The 22,075-nt window shown below is 40.4% G+C and overlaps 1 protein-coding gene across 1 annotated transcript; it reads right to left on the bottom strand.

Moving 5' to 3' along the window:
• Nucleotides 1-4,855: 4,855 nt before the first annotated feature.
• zgc:171579 (uncharacterized protein LOC557116 homolog) lies at nucleotides 4,856-6,095 on the bottom strand. The gene is given in 2 exon segments (XM_048269180.1): nucleotides 4,856-5,992; nucleotides 5,994-6,095. Coding segments are annotated over 2 exon segments (1,029 nt in total). The 3' UTR covers nucleotides 4,856-5,065.
• Between the last annotated feature and the right edge of the window lie 15,980 nt (nucleotides 6,096-22,075).

Below are 22,075 nucleotides of genomic sequence, written 5' to 3'. Positions count from 1 at the left end.
ATTAATTAAATAATAATAATAATAATAAATATAACCGCAAGCGGGGATTTAACGGGGTCCGAGCAAAATGAACATGAGGTAGCATAGCTTTTTAGTTTACATATGTTTCGATTGTTTGGGCCCAATTGTTAAAAAAAAACGTGATTGGATTTCGGTAATCGGATTTCAGTTACCGGATTTCGGCTATCGGATTTCAAATCTTGAAAATTGTTGTTCAAAGTTGTTCAAAGGGAAACAAGGATCCTGAAATTGGATTAGATCACATAATCTATTCTTGGTTTTGATCAGGATAAAACCTTTGTGTTGTTCAAAACTTTTGAGTTGGATTGGAATAAATTTGATCCATAAAATTAGGATTACCCTGTGCTGTAACGTTATAGTGTGCTAACCTCCACAACCCAACAGTATTCTAACAGTATTCTATTCTAGTATGCTAACCTCCACAACCCAACTAAAGGAACTGTAGGGGGCGATGTGGGTTGAGGTAGAGTGAGTGTGTGGCGAGCAGGCAGAGCCTCGGTCAGAAGGCTTAATGGTATGGAGTGATGACACAGAGATGGCAGGTTTCGGTGCAACACAAGTGAACTTTATTTGAGTTTCAATTCATCTGTTCTTTTGTTCTTTACTTGTATGTGTGCTGCATCAAAGAGGAAACAAACAGAAAATGGAGTAATCAGTGAAATGGGGTAAATCAGTACAGATCCCAACTCACAACAATACACTGAAATCATATGGCTATATAAGGTACAACTAAACAATACTTGACATCCCAAGTCAACCAACATCATCTAATCATCTCTCACATGATGGCAGAGCAACTGATAAACATCACAAAAGTCATAGTGAGGGTCATTAAAGTCATGACTTACGTTAACTCAAAGACGCACACAAAGCAGGACACACTGGAGTGCTGGGTTGAGATGAGCAAAAGAGTGAACTGAGGGCGAGCAAACAATTTATCCTGGTCTGAGCCCCTGCTCCGGAGCTACAGGGTTTTCCAGCAGGTAAACTGGGCGTGGTTAGGTGGCAGAGCCAAACAATCCTGCAATTTCTCCACAGCACTTTCACCTCAAGGACTTTGTGCAGATTTAAGTGTACATTTGAAAATAAGAAATGAGAAACAATATTATAATAATAATAATAATAATAATAATAATATATATATATATATATATATATATATATATAAACTTAGGGAGTCTTTTCACCAACAGTATTCTAACAATACTCTATTGTAGTATGCTAACCACCACAACCCAACAGTATTCTAACAGTACTCATCTCTACAACTCTGTGCTAATCTCAGGGTTTGATAATGGAAGGCAGTGTTTCCCAGAGAATTTATTTGTTTGTGGTGGTAGGTGAAGGGGGTTCTGTGTTGGAGTCAATAAGATAAACAGCCTATAATTATACAGTTATACTTGCCTTGCACTACAAGTCCATATTGACAAGTAGCTGTAATGTTATAGTGTGCTAACCTCCACAACACAACAGCATTCTATTCTAGTATGCTAACCTCCACAACCCAACAGCATTCGAACACTAATGCTTCAAGTGGGATTTGAACTCTCAACCTCAAGGATCACCAGCACTAGGCATTATCCCACTGAGCCACTGACAATCCTACATATTTGGCAGTCACATTCACATGGTGAAAATGTGTGTTGGCAAACACACAACATCAAGAAAATTCCTAGCATACATTTGACAATAGAATTAAGGGCTTCATAAAAAAGAGTACAGATCTGAAAATGTGCACTGTTAATGGTATCCACATAATGATGGTTGTATGGTTGTTCTCCAAGAGAAAAAAAATACTCATATAGGAATATAGGTGATATAGGAGAAATGGGCTGAGTGGTCGAACTTTATTGGTCTATATCTCTGAAATTGAACAACATATCCAAATTCTTTTGATAACTTTTGTGAGGCTTTGTCTAAACATTGTCTGTGAGAATTTTGGTGAAGATTTGATAATTTTTGAAGCCTGTGAAACTTTTTATGATGTTTGGCTTTTCTCTGAAATTGTGGCAAAAGTAAACATTTTTAGAGCATAAGACCAGGGTGAAAAAGATGCATCTGAATGTAGAGATTAATATGATGAAAGAATTTTGAGTCTAGGTCAATCTGGTAAGGAAAAATAAGCACAGACAAATTTTGGGTTAGAGTCAGGTAACCCTAGGACTTCAAATTTTGGGTTATGGGTAGTGGGGGTATATCTCTGAAATGGAACAAAATATCAAAATTCTGAAAAACTTTTTTGTTGGTCTAAACATTGTCTGTGAGAATTTTGGTGAAGATTTGATTATTTTGAAGAGTGTGAAACTTTTATAATGTTTGGCTTTTCCATGAAATTGTGTCAAAAAGTAAACATTTTAGACCATAAGACCAGGGCCAAAAAGATGCATCTGAGTTTAGAGATTAATATTATGAAAGAATTTTGAGTCTAGGTCAATCTGGTAAGGAAAAATAAGCATTGACAATAGAGTCAGTACCCCAAATTTTGGGTTATGGGTAGTGGGGGGTACTGGTAACAATACTTGAAAATGTGAAGTTAAAGATTAATATTATGAAAGAATTTTGAGTCTAGGTCAATCTGGTAAGGAGAAATTAGCATAATTAACTTTTTCCAATAGCGCCACCTTTGGGTGCAGTACCCCAAATTTTGGGTTATGGGCAGAGGGGGGTACTGGTAACCATAGTTTTGGAGTTACGGTTTAGGCTGCAGTATGACTTTTACAGAATGTTGGCCAAAAATGAACGGTACAGAAACAATAGGGGTCCTGCAGCTACGCTGCTCGGCCCCTAATAATAATTAATTAAAAAACGAAACAGATAAGATATAAGCGCAAGAAATAACATAAATAACAGACACATACAAAGCATAGTGCAGTAGTCAGTAAAAAAAGGCATCTGAAAAAAGATTTCAAACAGACAATAGTTTGGACCCAAGACTGAACCCTGGGGAACTCCACTTCAGGGGTGTTGGTGTTGATTTATGGTTGTCAACAGCAAAAAAAAGCTCCTATCCTGTAAATATGAATTGAGTCACTTGAGAACAGCACCTGATAAACCAGCCCAATGTTCTAGTCGATGGAGTAGTACATGTATGTTGTGGTCCACAGGGTCAAAGGCTGCACTGAGGTCCAGCAACAGTAAGACAGATGCCTTGCCTGCATCTGTGTTAAGGCGAATATCATTTGTAACTTTAACAAGGGCTGTTTCAGTGCTGTGGTTTGCCTGAAAGCCCGAGTGAAAGTCATCTTAGGAGTTGTCAGGAATGAGGTGAGTTGATTGAAAACAATTTTTTCAATGATTTTGCCTACAGTATGAATGGTTTGATATTGGCCTATAGTTGTATAATATGGATGCATCCAGGTTAGTCTTTTTCAGCAATGGTTTTACCACAGCTGTCTTCAGGGATTTAGGAAATGTAACAGTCTGTAGTGATGTATTTATAATGCGAAGCAAGTCTGTCCCTAGGAGGGGAAGGACAGATTTGAGGAAGCTGGTGGGCAGGGCATCCAATGCACAAGTGGCAGAGTTGAGGTTCTGTACGGTTTGCGTAAGACGGCATCAATCAAACTAAACATAGACAAATCTGAGTTTGTGGTTGGTAAATTATGTTACTTCCTAAGCCTGTCCTTGTATGTGGTAATGGACCAGAAGCTTTGATTTGCACCATTGTCTTTCTGCCCTCCTACAGTCTCTCTTCAGGAGTTTAACCATTTGACTTTGTTTCCAAGGTGGTTTCTGTTTTACGGTGACTCTATTGAGTTTTAGTGGTGCAACATTATCCTTAATATCTTTTTTCTTTCTCATTTGTGTATTAAAATTACCCAATAAAAAATCTGATGAGTCTGATTGTTGACTCATGGTTTTGAGGAACGCTTGTTCAAACACCAGTGTGAAGTTCTGCAAGGGTGCTGAATGATCACTGTGTAATGCCATTTTTAAAGATGCAACAAGGGATGTGTTCTGTACAGTTTGATTTGATTTGAATTTATTTCAAATGTGGCAGATAAAAACACATGTGCCCTCAATTGGCAGAACAATAAAATAAAGTAAAAGAATCTCTAAACACATTTGAAAGGAAGAGGGAAGAAGTGAGCACTTATTTAATCCCACCCCTATCATTAAATCATACAACTAAAAAGTACCTGTTTCCTTTTGTTAAATTAAACGTCAATTAATGCAATTTATACCTGAAAATAATATTATTAAAGTTGTCCACTTAAAAGTGCGCAACGTTGAAGTATATACAGTACATAAAATTGTATACCTATATCTTGAATTTCCACTTGGGGATAAGTAAAGTATCTATCTATCTATCTATCTATCTATGTATACACATATGCATACAAGCACATAGGTCCACATGCATTTATACTCATATGCACATTATAGACGTACACACAGCCACATCACCATTTATCATGGAAGTTGCATCATGCCACTGTAGCAACACCAACACCGCAGATGATCAGCCCCACAGTGTGTTAAACAAACAAACACTTGATATCATTTTCAAGTTTCCATGTGATGCAAGAGCTAACATTAAGATGTAAAGGCCAAAAGAGAAATTCCTGCTAATTGTTTTTATTAAATATTTACATCAGTCTTTAGTAGACAACACAAACAACAACCGTACATGTGGATTTCAGCAAGTTGCCGGCTGACATTTATTTTCCATTAGCACATTTAATTGCACCTGTTACTCCAATAACCCCGCCCCAAGAAAGATGGACAGGGACCAAACTGGTGGTGGTGGTGGGAGCTTCACCTCACTGTGTGTTCACTGTGTCCTGTTTGTGTTTCACTAATTCACCGATAGGGTTAAATGCAGAGACCAAATTTCCCTCACGGGATCAAAAAAGTATATATACTTATACTGATGCGCTCTTGCAAAGCAAAATGCTTTGCCCAATTTTTTGTAACGTGACGTAACGACACATGTCGTATCATATCATGTGTTTCCGATGGGGGATCATCGACTGCTTAGCTTGCGTTGTCAACTGCATTCACATAGCTTGCGTAGGCTATGAATCAGGCCATAAGGTTCTTGTTATAACCCATCCGTGGAGCCTGTGCCATTCTCCATGGGCTCAGAACGCCCACAGGAAGCCCTGGCTTGGCTCAGGCCCCAGGTCATCCTCCTCAGACACGGCAGGTTCCGCGCCGCCGCCGACCTGAAGTCGTTCCTCAGGAAGATGTAGAGAACGGGGTCCAACAGACTGTTGAGGCTCAGCAGGCCCCTGCCCAGCTGGAAGGGCATGAAGATGGCTTTCTCCCAGGCACAGACATAGGAATCCCCGTGGAATAGCAGGCCCAGGTACTTAACACACCCGGTGATGTGGTAGGGTCCGAGCACCACGAGGAATATGACCACCAGGAGGGTGAGGAGGCTCTTGATGCGCCTCTTCTCGTTCGAGGCCAGGGCGGTGACGGCCATCAGCGACCGCAGGGTCTTTACGTGGAGGATGAGGATGAATGCCAGAGGAATGACGAAAGAGATCAGCAGGGTTATGAGCCGGTAGGTGATAAAGCCTCCTCCCGAAGGGTATTTCTCAATGCAGAGGGTGTAGTTGGCACGCACTGGGAAGAGCTTGTTGAAGGCGATAAACAACGGGATGGTAATCATCACCCATATGCCCAGCGCAAACCAGCGGGCAAACTTGAGTCGGCTCAGGAAGTGAAATTTCAGTGGGCAGGCGATTGCCAAGTGGCGCTCGAGTGCTATGATGCACATGAAGAAGATTGCTGCGTACATGCTGACGTAGAAACAAAGACTGGTGAACTGGCAGACTCTGGGACCAAATCGCCAGTAGTGGTCATTTTTATAGTAGTCAATCCACAGGGGCAAAGTCAGCAGTTGGATAAGGTCAGCAAGTAACAAGTTAAGCACATACACAGGCAAAACATTTTCTGTTTTGATGAGCTTGTACAATCCAACCAGAGATAAAATGTTCAAGGGAGTGCCGAGACTGAAAAAATATTCCATACAGAACTGGAAGGAAGACTGCATCTTGATTGAAGTCTATCCCGCATGAGTTACCATAACGATGTCCAGTCAGGTTCTCAGAATCTAATGCCATGTTTGATAGACTGGAATAAAAAAAAAACATTCCATGTTAATTCTGAGCAAGTGAGAGCAGTAGCTGCAACTATAGTGATAAAGTTAGGGTGACCTGATTGTGTCCTCTTTTTGGTTTGTGAAAAAGAGGACAGAAGAGAAAACACTGCCTAAAAAGGCTATCTTGAACTAATTTGTGAACGACATAGAGAAACACAATGCAAATTCGCTATAAACACGTTTGAGGCTCTAGAAGAACAATATCCTGGACGACTTTTAAGGTTGAGCTGAGCTGTGTTAAAATATGTTGGAAACTTTGTCAAAATTCACTGAAAACACTTCACACTAATAATATTCAACATAGCGTGAGTTCACTTACTGTGCTGTGCTTTCCTTTAAGGCAGTTGGATGCTGACTTCTTCAAAAAGTTCTAAAATGTTTCCCCACAGTCCAGTGTGTTTAATGACTTGCATGAAATGCAGAAGTACTTTGAATTAGAGACGTTTTTTAGTCCTCATCAGCCATAAAGCCTATGACATCATTGAGGAACACTAAAATTAGGCAACATACTCATCCAATGGAAAGTACGTGCCTGTTACTTATGTTTTTGTATTAGGATAACATGCATATGGTGAATAGATAATTCTATTTCAACTTGATTTGTTTTCTCTTTTCCAGTTTGAGTATTTTGCATAGCTCAGCAGTGAGAGACCACTACAGCAATACATTTCTCAAGGTTGTCAGCTCAGAACTATAAGCAGTTTCTTGAAATAAGCTAACCACCTAAACCACCTAAACTTCATCACACAGCAGAATTGCAGCACTCTAAAAAGCATTTGAGGAAGCTCCACAGAGGGCCCCAGAGAAGAGAATGCAAGTGTATGTTCACTGCTGCTGATATACAGTGTTGGGCAAGTTACTTTAAAATCGTAATGTATTATGTATTACTTATTACTGTCATTTCAAAGTAATTTGTTACATTATAATATTACTGTCTCTGAATTGTAAGGCATTACACTACTATTGCATTACTTTTAAGTTACTTTCACCAAAATATCTAGAAATATGGATTTGGCATTCTAAATGCAGTTTATTACGCTCAATGCAGCTCATTGCTCTTCCAATGGAGGGAGATGTGGTATAGCATAATGACTGAGCTAGGCTTAAGGCTAACAGTAGAATGCAATAGGAGCAGTGCTCGTGATGCAATACAAGGAACAATCATAGTCAGAATTTTGTTAAAAAACGACAAAAGGTCAAAGTCTGGTAAATTGTGATATAAATACTGTAACTTTAAGGCCTAGGCCTCCTCATTAAAATCAACAGAGCCTAAATCAAAGCTTACATAAAGAAATGTCAAGATGGTGGCCTGCTGGCCATTTCGGTGCCCTAAGTGAGTGGCTTTGAGTGAGTGACATTTAAATGATAACTCAAACACCTAAAGTAAAATAAAAAGGCTTATAATTTAAGACCATTACTGTGTGTTTTTAAACATTAATTTCTGAAGAAATGCTGTTTTACTTATAAATGGTGCATTGTCACTTTAAGAACATTGATCTTTACGTTCTCATAATGCCCTTTTGCAAGCTCTTGTTTATTTGAGTTCTTTGATTATTTGATAGCACAATATTAACAATAATATGCACAATGTTAAGTTGTTATAAGCAGCCTTCATTGCTTTGGAAATGGAAGTGTGCAATGACATGTTGCTTCACATTTCTTTTTGCAATTAAAAGTGAATTATGAGCCTGGTAGCCACCTAGCTACCTGAATGGAATGCGTTTCAGTCGACTCGGCATATTATGTGCTTCATGAAATGCTTGGAAAACGAATTATTGAAGACCCACCAATTCCATTCTAGTACTACGTGGTGGAGATTGAGAAAACCCAAAAAAGTATCCAACTTGCATGTAACATGGTGTTAGTGCATTTTGACATTGTAAACGTTATTGAGTGGAACGCCATTTGCAGTAAAGCTACTTTTCATTGGCTATATTTGGGTGACTCCTTTGGTGCCCTACGCAAAGTGCATGATGCGCGTGGTGAGAGTGGTGGCACTGCCAGGCTACATAGGCCTACAACTTTTTTCTGCATTTCTATCCCTTTATTCTCTTTAATTCAAGTTCACAGCACAAAGCTGACATGCACTACTAAGAGCATAGTTTGTGTTTTAACAAGAATCAAAAAGATTAGCTTGGCTCCACTTTAGATGTTTCATTAAATTACTTGTGCTATTTCGCGAGGCATAGAGAGATCTTTCGGTTTCGCACACAAAGTGCACTTACTTAACTATTATGTTCTTCATATCCTTGTCTCTGACAAGCTGAAAATAATGAGGCATAGAGAGATCTTTCGGTTTCGCACACAAAGTGCACTTACTTAACTATTATGTTCTTCATATCCTTGTCTCTGACAAGCTGAAAATAATGAGCGTAGGCTTATGTCTATCCAGCAAATAGAATCCGACTTCGAGTCTGCTGCAGCCACAGCAGTGACGGACTGGGATTAAAAAACGGCCCTGGCATTTTCACCAACCAGTGGCCCACACGGGGACGCGCATGCACGCGCGTGCATGTGCTCGCAACACACAGATATAACTTAACATGCACGGACATAACACGTTTGTAGCCCCATTGGTGATGAACTCTAACTTTAATATGCATAAAGACTGAACCAAGAACATGGATATATCAATGCACAACTCCAAAAAAATGAATGCAATATGAAATATGAAAATGAAAAAAGAATAGCCTAGAATAAATGGATTTTCTATGTAACGTCACGAAAACATGCGTGCGCAAGAGGCAGAAAGCACCATAGAACAGCATAGAGCAGTGCTCTCCATGAAAAGAACAAAATAAGTTTTTGTGCTGAAAACTGCACAATTCGAAATCACGATGGTTAGAGAATGTTCAATATGTTCAATATCCCTAAAGGAATGCATGTCTTCGCCAAAAATGACAAAATATGATGTTAATGCAAATGAATAGCAAACTCTGAAATATAGCCTGAAATGAGATGTTATTATCATTGATCTTAATTAACATCATGCAGTTAACAAGGTGCGAAGGAGCTTGCTCTTCTCCGCAACCCTGTCTATCACGTCATCAGCATCCAAGTTCCGATGCTTTGACTGTATACTTGTTTAGAGGAGACTTTTTCAGACTGTCCCAGTGCGTGGGAGATGTGTCAATTCCGACTGTAGATTTTCAACCGTAGCACCTTCACTGAATTTAAGCAGACATTCTCTTATGTTTCGATGTGCATTTGGGGGCAGTTTATTAGCTTTTATAAGGGGAAAATTCCGAGGATCAAGGCATGATAGATCGGCAATTCCCTGTGCTGAAGGAAGTAGACGCATTCGGTTTTGAAATTCCCAGAAGTCATTGCTTCATGTAGCCTAACTTTTGTAAACCAATAATAAAATAAAAGATACAGGCAGCATATATTGTATTCCAATTTCAAACAATGCACTTTTAAATCATTTGATTGAATAAGGTTACAAAAGAATGTAGACTGATGTAAATATTGAGGGTCATCATGACTGTAGTGTAGAGACTCATGTCTGGTATAAATACTGATCAGTTTCCTACAATGAGGAAGGAAAAGGGAGTTAGAGGTAAATGGCTTATTCGAAGCCTAGTAACACTATTGATGCTTGATAGAGGGCCGAGAGTTAATAGGCTTGTTCGACTTCGGCTGAGTCTGACTTGGTCTGGCTTACTACGTAAACGTGATCTTCAGAGGCTATCCGGGAGGAGCTATAACAGAGGGCAGCTCATCCCGGACAGAAAGGCTACAATCTGCCTGACGTGACTCGCGGGAGATATCTCGGAATGTTGTTTCGCAATAAACACAGCAGAACTTTCATTCTTACTCATTAAAATCAGCATGATGACTGACGAAATAAATTCTTATGATGTAGTTTAAATAAACCACTGTTGTCATACAGTTAACAGGCCTGCATTGTAGCACATAAATTCAATATCAAGTGTTTCCCCTATATGTGTGTCTATCTATTTAGCCAACAGCAGAAAATAACAGAATATCCAAACGTTTTCAGTAGGCTAGCCTACCATTGTTGCAGAAATCACGTATAAGAAGGTATCCCTTCGATTTCTGTTTATTTTCGCATATTCCAACATAAGGAAGCAGCATGAGCCTCCCGTCATAATCGTCATGAGGACATTCCTCCCAAATGGCCCTATCACGTCTTTGAACTGACGTCATGAGGGCGTTTCAGCTCGTGCAGCTCGTGGAAGGCAACTGCAAGATCTGTCTGCAGGCTAAGACTCCCGCGATATTTTAAGGCCATGTGACATGGTGTCACGGTGGTAAGTCCCTCCCCGGCTGACAGAAGTCGGACAGAATTTCTAACCAGTAAGCATTGCGTCCATCCCAGTATGCATTGTGTTCAACCCAGCATGCATCACATCAAGTCAGATCTGCACAGATCTGCCGCAAGTCGAACTCGCCGATTGTAAAATCGTCTTTACGATAAATAGAGCATCACAGTCCCGCCTCTCCTCCGAGAAAGCTTAGTTTCCGGAAGTACATTTCCCATTCATTTCTCCCATTGCCGTTTGGAAAAATCTGTATCTAAAGAGTTTTAGAGCATGTCTTAGGCTAATCAGCTACGGCGTAACTCATAAGCATACAACATATCATTTCGAGTGAAAAAACAAAGAGAAAGTTACAAGGTACAAGACTGTGTACATATTTTCATTTCCGAGCGAAGGAACTACTCATCCCACAAACCACCGCGCCTCACTGAAAAATATATAAAGCAGCACAAAACCAGCGAAATAATTTCCAACCGGGCGACAGCACGCTTAACCCCTTTCCTCCAAACAATGATTTTTATGTAGTTAATAGCAGTTATTTCAGGAGTAATTGTGTAAATAATAGTGTTTTGGTATTGAATGTTATATTTACCATCGTGTATTTTATATCGTGTGTGTGAAAGCGGTTAACGTTAGCAACATTGTGCAGTGCTTCGTATCTGACTGCCATCCTGATGCATGGTCTGGACCACCATATTCAGTTTATTAACTTGCTGTGAATTATTATGACCGCCGCGCAGCGATTCTCGGGACACTGAAAGACCGGGGTACATGAAACTTGGTGGGCATGTAACCCCACATGGATAGCATGGAACCATCGTTTTTCGTTTTGATCTGTAGCCCCCCTGCTGGACTGGACCCCCCGAAAGGAGGGTAGGGCAGACACAGTTTTCTGTGAATATCTCGAAAACCGTAGGGTTTAGGAGGACCATTTTTTTTTGTATGTTGATCTCAAGGGGCCATGTCAACCCATTCCATAACCACTCATTTCATGTATAAGCCCACCTAGTTAAACACAAAAAAGTAAAATGAGGTGTTGTAATTGAAGGTATCTGTGACCTAACATAGTCAAAACTGCACGAAATTGGAATTGTAGGATCATTATGACACCCTCTGTATGCACGCCAAGTTTTGTGGAATTCCGTTTATGGGGGGCCACACAATAAATTAATTTATGTTACTATACACCAACTGGCCTGTAGGTGGCCGGAGACAGTTTTCTGTGAATATCTCGAGAACCGTAGGGCCTAGGAGGTCCACCTGTTTTATGTATGTTGGTCTTAAGGGGGCATGTCAACCCATCCCATTACCACTTATTTCATGTATAGCGCCACCTAGTTAAAAATTAAAAAGCAAAAAATTAGGTGTTTTCATCACAATATCTCTGGCTGACAAGGTCAAAACTGCACGAAATTAAAAGTGTAGGATCATTATAACACCCTCCGAATGCATGCCAAGTTTTGTGTACTTTCGTTCATGGGGGGCCTTACAATAAAATAATTTATGTGTACATTTAGTGACGTACACCAACAAGGATTCCCGGGACACTGAAAGACCGGGGTACACAAAACTTGGTGGGCATGTACCCCACATGGATAGCATGGAACCGTCATTCTTCGTTTTGATCTGTAGCCCCCTGCTGGACTGGACCCCCGAAAGGAGGGTAGGGCAGACACAGTTCTCTGTGAATATCTTGAGAACTGTAGGGCCTAGGATGACCAATTTTTTCCGTATGTTTGCCTCCAGGGGTCATGTTAACCCATTCCATGTGCACACATGTGCATAAACAGATACACACGCACACACACATACATTTACAGTAATCATCGTTATGACACATACTCACACAGTAGACATATGTACGCATGCATGCACATGCACAAACACACATACGCAGGCAAACACACAAGCACGCACATACACACACACACACACACCCACACACATAAACATAAATTTGTACACGCACACATGCACATAATTCAAAAATTTTCCCGTCATCTACTCCCTGAATTTTTGGTCATTGATGATACCGGGACACCCAACCACCGGGTACATGAAATTTGGTGGTATGTAGCCCCTAGACTTTTCTGGGAAAAATTTTATTTCGCACCGGGGACCACCACCAGCCCCGGGCTGGAGCCCCCCCGAACATAAAAAAAAAAAAAGTTTTTTCCTAAATAACTACCTGAACCATGGCACTGAGGATGAAGAATCTTTTTTATGGTGTGTTGGTCTCAAGGGCCCACATCAACCTGGCTCATAATCACTCATTTGTGATTTGCACCCCCCCCCCGGTAAAAAATGAAAATGCAATATTATTCTGCTTTAATTGCCCCTATCTTCAGTTAAGATGTTCAGAACTGCACCAAATTGTATGTGTATGATTGACCTGGCATTCTCTGGGGGTATGCCAAGTTTACTAGAATTTCATCCATGGGGGTCTAAAAAAATTAGGTTATGTGTACATTTAGTGACTGTACACTCATTGGCCTGTAAATGGTGGTGCACACATATACACATGCACACACACAGGCACCCACATACTATCGGTATTAGAACGGCCGATACATAATTACAAATTCAGTAGGATTAAAAGAAAGCCAAAATAAATATTCATCATCATCATCATGGCTGCATTTTCAGTATTGGCGATAAGTAGTCGTTTGTCCACTAGATGGCGCATCGTTGCAGTGAGGCGTAATTTTGTTGGAAGTTAAAAGTGGGTTGGAAAAAAACAATGGGCGCTTCCTACAAGGATTGTAATTTACCGGCCACATCTAATAAGGATAGGGCGATGTTCACATGAAGTGTAATTCCCATTTCTTCTTGAAGCCAAAATAAATCTGAGGATGTTTATCGGACATGCTTGGTTTTTTACTGCAATACGTTAATCTTGTAATATCAATAAAAAGTATTAGGGCCACATGAAGGAAACAAATATTTTTGCCATGACGAGATTAAACTCAACATGTCGACTTTAAAGTTAAGCCATGTCAACAAACTTCGACATTTAGAGAATAAAGTTGAAATGTAATATCAACTTTAATCTTGGCGATATCGACTTTAATGTCGCCATGTCGACATTAAACTCAACATTTCGAGAATAAAGTTGAAATATCATGTCGACTTTAATCTCGGCGATGTCGACATTAAACTCAACATTTTGAGAATAAAGTTAGTTTGGAGAGAGAACGACCCTCGGGGCGATTGAAAGGGAGGACGAATGAAACAATGCAACAAGTGCAACAATGATTCAGAGTGTTCGAGTGCAACAATGATTAGACATAGGCCTATATCATGTGGACAAAACATAGAACATATTAACCTCGTTGCTCAGCCAAATACTTTGCTGTTAGGTCCTTATCACGGAGTTACAGGCGATAAATCGATGGTCAAAAGTAGCCTAAAGGTCATAGCGGTTTATTTATTTATTGTAGGCCTATTATTAAAGTGTTGTTCTAAACATTTAGTTGTTGCATCTGAATGTTCAACTTCATGCTTATGCACTAGAGGCATACTAGGCTCTCCCAATCCTAGACTTTCCACGTTGCTTGTTTGTAATGGGCCTTAAAACAGCCCATTGCTGAATGTCTATGGAGGGACCGAATGAAACTGTCCTCCCGACCACCCCATGTAGGCTAGTAGCCTACTTGCACACATATGCACACAAAGTGCATAAATGAAGTGCATGCACACATATTCTCTCACGGGATCAAAATAGTATATATGCTTAAGCTATAGGCCTACCTGTGTTTCTAGCCTCCTATAGGCTACGTGTTGCAGGTGAGACATGGAAAAGCAGTTTTAGAAAAATGAGTTTTGCCAAGGATACAAGGATACAAGGAAGTTTATTGTCACATGCATATAGTTACTGGAAGTAAGAAATGCAGTGAAATTATGTCTGGTGTCAGCCTATTTGTGCATTAATGGGGTAAAAAGTGCAGTAGAAGAGGGGTTTAGTAGATTAAGTGGCAAGGGCTGCATAAAAAAGGTGGGGAGGATTGGGATTGGGTGGAGGGCACCAACAAGGAGCACCCAAAGCAACAGGGGCAGGAAAAACTCCCTTACCAAGGAAGAAACCTTGGGCAGATCCACGGCTCAAGGGGCTAACCCAACTGCCAGGGGTCTTGGTGTGTGTGTGTTGGGGGATGACAGGGGAGATGGGATAGTGTGCTGTGTGTGTGGGGGGAGAGGGCAGTGTGCAATATGTGTGTTGGAGAATGTTCCTCATGAGACAATGTGCTGTGTATGTAGGGGGGGGGGGGGCAGGGACTTACTATTGCAAGCAGAGTACTGTATGTAATGTATGTGAGTGATGACAGTGAAGATGTGTGTGTGGGGCGGGAGGGAGTGGAGCAGTGACTGTGTGTGTGTGTGTGTGTGTGTGTGTGTGTGTGTGGGGTAGGTGGGGGCAGTGTGCTGTAAGTATGTAGAGGATGTGTGTTGGAGAAGATCCTGAAGACAATGTGCTGTGTATGTGGGGGGGGGGGGGGCAGTGTGCAGCAAGTATGTAGAGGAGGCTTACTGTAGCAAGCAGTGTGCTGTATGTATGTGAAGTGATGACAGTGATGATGTAAGTGTGTGTGTTGTGGGGGGTCAGGGACTTACTATTGCAAGCAGAGTACTGTATGTAATGTATGTGAGTGATGACAGTGAAGATGTGTGTGTGGGCGGGAGGGGAGTGGAGCAGTGACTGTGTGTGTGTGTGTGTAGTGTGTGTGTGTGTGTGTGGGTAGGTGGGGGCAGTGTGCTGTAAGTATGTAGAGGATGTGTGTTGGAGAAGATCCTGAAGACAATGTGCTGTGTATGTGGGGGCAGTGTGCAGCAAGTATGTAGAGGAGGCTTACTGTAGCAAGCAGTGTGCTGTATGTATGTGAAGTGATGACAGTGATGATGTAAGTGTGTGTGTTGGGGATGGGGGTGGAGTGGGGGGTGGGGGGGCAGAAAGGCTAGGCAATCAAGGACATGGGTAGATGGAGGAGAAATCAAAAATAATAAATAAAAAGTGTGCAAAAGTTGGAGAAAGTCAGATATGTGTGTGTGTGTGTGTGTGTGTGTGTGTGTGTTTTTTTGGCGTGTGATGAAATAAGAAAATAAATAAAAGGTCTGTAGCATAGGGGAGAGGGATGTAAAAGTGCTAAAAGTCTTGTAGGTGTGTGTGGGTGTGTGTGTGTGTGGGGGTCATGAGTGCTGAGGAGTGAATGAGTGCAAAGTCAGTATAGTGTGAGTTCAGAGTTGGGAAATGTTTGAGAGTGCTGAGGAGTGAATGTGTGCAAAGTCAGTATAGTGTGAGTTCAGAGTTCGGATGGCCTGGGGATAAAAACTTCTCCTGAGTCTCTCAGTTCTGGCTTTGTGACTACATAGGCGTCTTCTTGATTGCAGCGGTAGGAATAATCCATTGTTAGGATGAGAAGAGTCCTTCAGAATCTTTTGGGCTCTTAGGAGTACTCTTCTGGAATAGATATCTTGTAGAGCAGGGAGTTGAGTTCTTATAGTACGTTCAGCTGAGCGCACTACTCTCTGCAGAGTACTACAATCTCTAACTGTGGAGTTCCCATACCAGGTGATGATGCTACCAGTTAGAACACTCTCAACCGCTGAAGTGTAGAAGGCCTTCATGATGGATGAATGTTATCCTATGGATGGCCATGTTATCCTATGGAGAGTGACGCCCGTGGGTCATCAAGGGCAGTTATTTGGATGTGCAGTAGCCTTAACCACGTAAAACAGAGTGAAATAACATTTTGTATAGAAACATTATATCATTGGATACATATATTTTTCTAGCTATTTAGCCTAAACGGCATAGTATTTCCATAACCGCGAGATAGCACTTCACGATGACGGCAATGATAGTTAACAGACAAGACGCAATCTATCTGAATATCTGCAATCTATCTGAAATAACACCTATTTTAAGCCCATTTTTCATGTAACATATTGTGTATTAGTGTAGGCTACATAGCTTAAACTGTGAGGCTATGTTTAAACAGTAGGGCCTATTGCGAGTTTAATGTCAGCATGTCGACTTTAAAGTCGACACGTCGAGATTAAAGTAGAAATTGATATTTCAACTTTATTCTCGAAATGTCGAGTTTAATGTCGACATGGCGACTTTAAAGTCGACACGTCGAGATTAAAGTCGACATTAAATTTCAACTTTATTCTCGAAATGTCGAGTTTAATGTCGACATGTCGACTTTAAAGTCAACATGTCGAGTTTAATCTCGCCATGGCAAAAATATTTTTTCTCTTCATGTGTGGCCCTAATACTCCGTCATACAATAAGGACCTAGGTAATGTTACCGTTAGCGTTAGTTGAGTGATGGAGGCATTTGATTGATTGCATTTGTAGAAAACTATAAATGCGGTTATACCAAGCAAATTGATAGCAGCACTGTTTGTATCTTTCGACTGTCATTTATTGCACGTGCTACAAAATCATTCTGTGCAATGGAAGATTTACCAACGTTACACCGGTCTGATACAGTTTTGCCTATACATGCGTGAGACTGAGACGCCTGTTTATTTTGTTTTAAAGTCGTGCATGGTGTGAGAGGGGAATCGATGTGCTTTGATTACAGCTTGGTAGTTGTAGTCTTGTGAAATTAAAAAAGCACGTGTGTGTGAAGTATCCAAACAATGACACCTTCATTTCATTATGGCTGCTTTAGCAACACACCTTAAGCTACTGTGTAGTGGGTCCCATCTAGAAGTGGCTACTTCATTCGCGCTTTCCTTGACTCATGGAGCTGCTTGAATGTTATTACAATTTTTAAGGCCACGATATGGCAGTTTAAGTCCGCTTGATACTGTAAGGCGTAAGCCATTGGTTTCCAAAGGAGATTTTATTTTTGTGTAGCCAGCATAGCCTATTGACAATTTATGTTGTAAATAGGCCTGCCTTATAATCCTACCTGTAGCTTAGGGAAGCTAACAGCTTTCTATTAGGATCTAGTTTGTTAGTTACCGTTTTGTCATAACTCCCTGATGCATTTTTGCATTTAGAATAGCCAGAGCGTGTATATCTCAATCGGAAAATTAAACAATATCGGTGCCTATGGACTAGGCTGGGTGAACCCAGCCTGATCTGCCCGCTATTTATTTTTGATTTCTTAAAAGATTGAGCTTGGTCTGATGAAAGCCAGACTAGCCATGGACCTCAGTTACACAATGCAAGGGAACATGAATCAGCCTATATTTTGCACGAACAATAACGGACAAAAGCTCTTCAACTTTGGCCCGTTAAAATGTGTATGAACAGTCTAGCGGCGCATTTCATCAAGGCCCATTTGGACATGTCAGTTATTTGCACCACTGGTTAGATGTAAAACAGCATTTCGTTTCAGACTAGGCTACTGTTACTTAATTTGTGCATTAACAATAACGTTTCAGACTACTGTTACTTAATTTGTGCATTGACAATAAAGTATTACATGAACTAAAGATGACTAAAATCTTATGTAGAAGAAGAAACATTCACAAAAAATCCATCCATCCAAAAATGACCTTTGTTTTTGATAGCTGTTGAAAACGGCATGGAACTGACAGAGATGTTTTTGTTTATAAATACACAAAAAATAGAGTAATAGAGTAATTTTGCTTTTCCCAAATACAATGTAGCCTACAGGTGTAAGTGACCTTTCATCAATCCAGTTGCAATGGATGAACTGTGATGAACTGCCCTACTTTTGTTGTTTAGAGATTTTAAAGGTTTTATAACAATGCTACATCTTCTTTGGCTATTCTACAATCTATTCACCTTTTCAGCACCAGTAGGCTACTTTCTGTGCCGCCGCACACACACACTCAGGCATGCCAAACAAGCATACACAAAAGTTTCAAGAGTGGGGGATGGAGTAAAATATGGAGACAAATTGAAGTGTGATTTATTTTCGCGGAACGGATGTACAGGACTGAGCGGCGGTCATATTTTGTACCGCTATGCGGTACATCTAGTTACACAAAATGTTCATTAAATGTACAAAGAAGTATTTCTAGGTTAATGATTGATGATATGGCTCGTACAGTATGAAGGCTACAGTAGCCTAGCTAATGTTAACTAGCATTACCAACCTCCCAGCAAAACTCACCACACAACTTTTGATAGGTTTGATAGGTCTTGTCCCTCATGCTGGCCCATACAAAACCCACAAGCTGACCCTCGACACACAACAGTCAATAATGTGACCCGATTTAAACTGGTTTTCATCCCTTTGGACACTTTGATTTCGTCCTTGAAACTGAAATATTCACGGGGGCATGGACGGTTTGCTAACCATTTTACTGCAGTGTCTACCCGGTGGTAGCATCCAGCTTTGCTATCAGCTAGCTAGCTAGTTCAAAAGTTTTAAGTTCTTAATGGGGATATATAGGGCTTTTTATGCCTCGACTAAGTTGATGTTTCATATAAACAACAATTCATGTTCATAGAAACAACAAGGTCACTAAAACATAATAGATTTCATACCTGTATTGCAGCATGTAGGCTAATGTTAGCAGCATTATAATGTCATTCTAATGTCTGAAAGGCTAATGATTAGCCTATCGGCCACCTGAAAAGTTAAGTGTTCAAACTAGCATTTGCAGTGTTCTATTTGATGGTGTATTGGCCCTGACTAAGTTCGTGTGATATATAAACCACAATCCTTGTTGATACAAGTACCAATGTTCATCTAGAAAGTGTTTATTCACATTAAGATTTTCGCCATAGGCAGTAAAAGACTCCGCCATCTTTGTCAATAATTTTCGCTGATAAAGTTTCAAACTATGACCTTAACGGCATTTCCACCAATCAGAGGCATCACTGTGGGATTGTGGGATTGTTCAGGATTGTGGATGATGAAGTACTTATCCAAGACATCGCGAATAAAATACATTTATCTCAAAACGAGGTTAGTGCCCCGTGAACTTTTGGCGTCTATATGAGCATACACAATCGCTTAGTACAGCCGTAGCTGGTTTTGAGTCTACCATGTGCAGTTAAGTTTTTTATGGCTAATACCCGAATTGTTAATGGAGAAATTGCATTGAATTCTTCCTTCCGGAAACTCCTGTGGGCGGGACTGTGATGCTCTATGGGACGCGCAAACCCGACAAGCATGCCGCTCTGTGATTGGCCGGCCCAAACGGCCCACGAGGGGCCACGGCCCTTCTGGCATCTGCCCAAATGCCAGACCGTCCAGTCCGTCACTGAGCCACAGTCATCTTCAACTAGTATCAGGAGATAACGTTCTACTATTATGCACAAATTTTTCTTCTCTGTTGTTCTCGCGGTGGTGTTTGCGAATATGTATCAAAACAAAACACCACTTAATTTCGGGTTAAAATGCATTGTAACGCGCGTTACTGAAGTTTGTACCGAGTAAAATATTACCCAATTTTTTTAGTAATGCCTTATATTACCGCGTTACTGCAAACAGCAATATATTGCAGTAATTACATTACTTTTGTAATGCATTACTCCCAACACTGCTGATATAATATTAGCTTAGATTCAACGTTATTCTCAGTGTGCAGAGTACAAGTACAGAGCAAATGACATGCAGTTAGCTGTATGCAGTATGCAGTTAATATCACAGCTGAGTAATCAAAACCAATTGGCATGACATTAGGGGGTTAACTGTTAAGTCACTCCCCCCTGTCTATAAACACCACACCAAAATTCCAACACGATGGAGCCTCAATACTTCACTCATAAAAGACCCAGACTTCACAACACTAATAAGGCACGAGTGGGCATTCTATCTAAAGATGAATGACTTTCCAGACATCTCACCCTCACTGTTATGGGAAGCTGGGAAGGCATTTATCAGGGGTAAAATCATTTCATATTCTTCATACAGGAAAAAACAGCAACAACAATTGGAAAATACAATAGAACAGAAAAATCAAACATCTAGCAAACAAACTATCAAGCAATCCCAGCGAACCAAAACAGACTGAATTAAAAGATACATAAAATACATTACAAAAAACTACATTTCTCATTCAACAATTGTAATACAATGACTTTCAGTACAGCAATAAAGCAAACAATAAATATCTGCCAAACCTACTTCAACATAAAAAAGAAAAACTCAATCATCTAGGGAGACTATCAATCAATCAGAGACACTACAGGAACGATAACTCAAAATCCAAAAAATATAAACAGCATTTTCCAGAACTTCTACAGTGACCTTTACTCGTCTCCTCACCAACCTACACACTCTGACAGCGAAGCTTTATTTTAAAATTTGGATCTCCCTAAATTAACCACAGAACAAGCAGCATTCCTAGACGCACCTCTCACCCTCAGCGAACTGACTTCAGCTTTAAATAAGATGCCCAATAACAAATCTCCTGGACCATAATGGACTACCAGCCGAATTCTACCGACATTTTTGGGACATAATCACTATTCCATAGAGTAATTATAGAGATTAAAGCCACTTCGACCATACCCACACATATGAATACTGTCGCCATGACACTACTGTTAAAACCTAAGATTCCACTCTACCCTCTAGCTATCGTCTTTCACTAATCAACACAGATCTGTAAATTATAACTAAAGAATTAGCTACCAGAATAGAGACAGTCACCCCCACACTCATTCACCCAGATCAGACAGGCTTTATCAACAGACTTGCCACAGACAATGTACAGACAATGTACAAAGACTCCTTTACAAAGACTCCCTTTAATCTTATTAATATAACGCAACAAACCCAACAGAAAACTATCATCATTTAACTTGACGCAGAAAAAGCTTTTGATAAAGTAAACTGGCTCTTTTTATTCAACAACTTTACATCAATTTAGGTTTGGAGAGTCGTTCATATTATATGATTGAGGGGCCCTATTAAGACAACATAGCCTATGTTATTTGACTGTATATATATATATATATATAAGTATATATACTCTTTTGATCCCGTGAGGGAAATTTGGTCTCTGCATCCCAATCCGTGAATCACACTCAGCACACAGTGAGGTGAAGTACACACTAATCCCGGCGCAGTGAGCTGCCTGAACCAACAGCGGCGCTCGGGGAGCAGTGAGGGATTAGGTGCCTTGCTCAAGGGCACTTCAGCCGTGCCTACTGGTCGGGATTCGAACTGGCAACCCTCCGGTTACAAGTCCGAAGGGCTAACCAGTAGGCCATGGCTGCCCTAACTGAGGGGCCCTATTCCGATATCAGGGCTGGAGAACATAGTAGTGACTTCACGCAGAGACTTAGGCTTCAGGGATCCCTAAACACTTGGCCCCCTGGGCCCGCCTGTAATCCATCCCTGCTCATTAGCTTGTTTAGAACTATTGAACCGTTTTGGAAATTCTGGTGTGTGATATTCCATAGATAACCTTATTCAAGTTTGAATAGCCTAAATTATTGGGATAAAAAAGCTGATTTACAAAGTGATTCCATGCCTCCTTGAAAAAGTTTATATATATATATATATATATATATATATATATATATATGAAAAAAATTAAGGGAACACTTTAATCATACACTGGATCGGTACTCTGACACTGTTTGGTTCTGAGCACAACTAAAACTTTTGAGGTGAGTGTTTTATTGAACTGTCAGACATTCTGTGAATGTAGTTTGAGAGTGGCGAAAAGGGTGGAAGGTTTCAAAAAATGTGTTTTAACTATTGTGGAAAACTGT

This window comes from Alosa alosa, chromosome 18 (assembly GCF_017589495.1).
Source record: "Alosa alosa isolate M-15738 ecotype Scorff River chromosome 18, AALO_Geno_1.1, whole genome shotgun sequence".
In the NCBI taxonomy this organism is placed as follows: domain Eukaryota; kingdom Metazoa; phylum Chordata; class Actinopteri; order Clupeiformes; family Clupeidae; genus Alosa; species Alosa alosa.
Note: the sequence above shows the minus strand (reverse complement) of the source record. Positions and strands in the feature narration are given on the sequence as shown.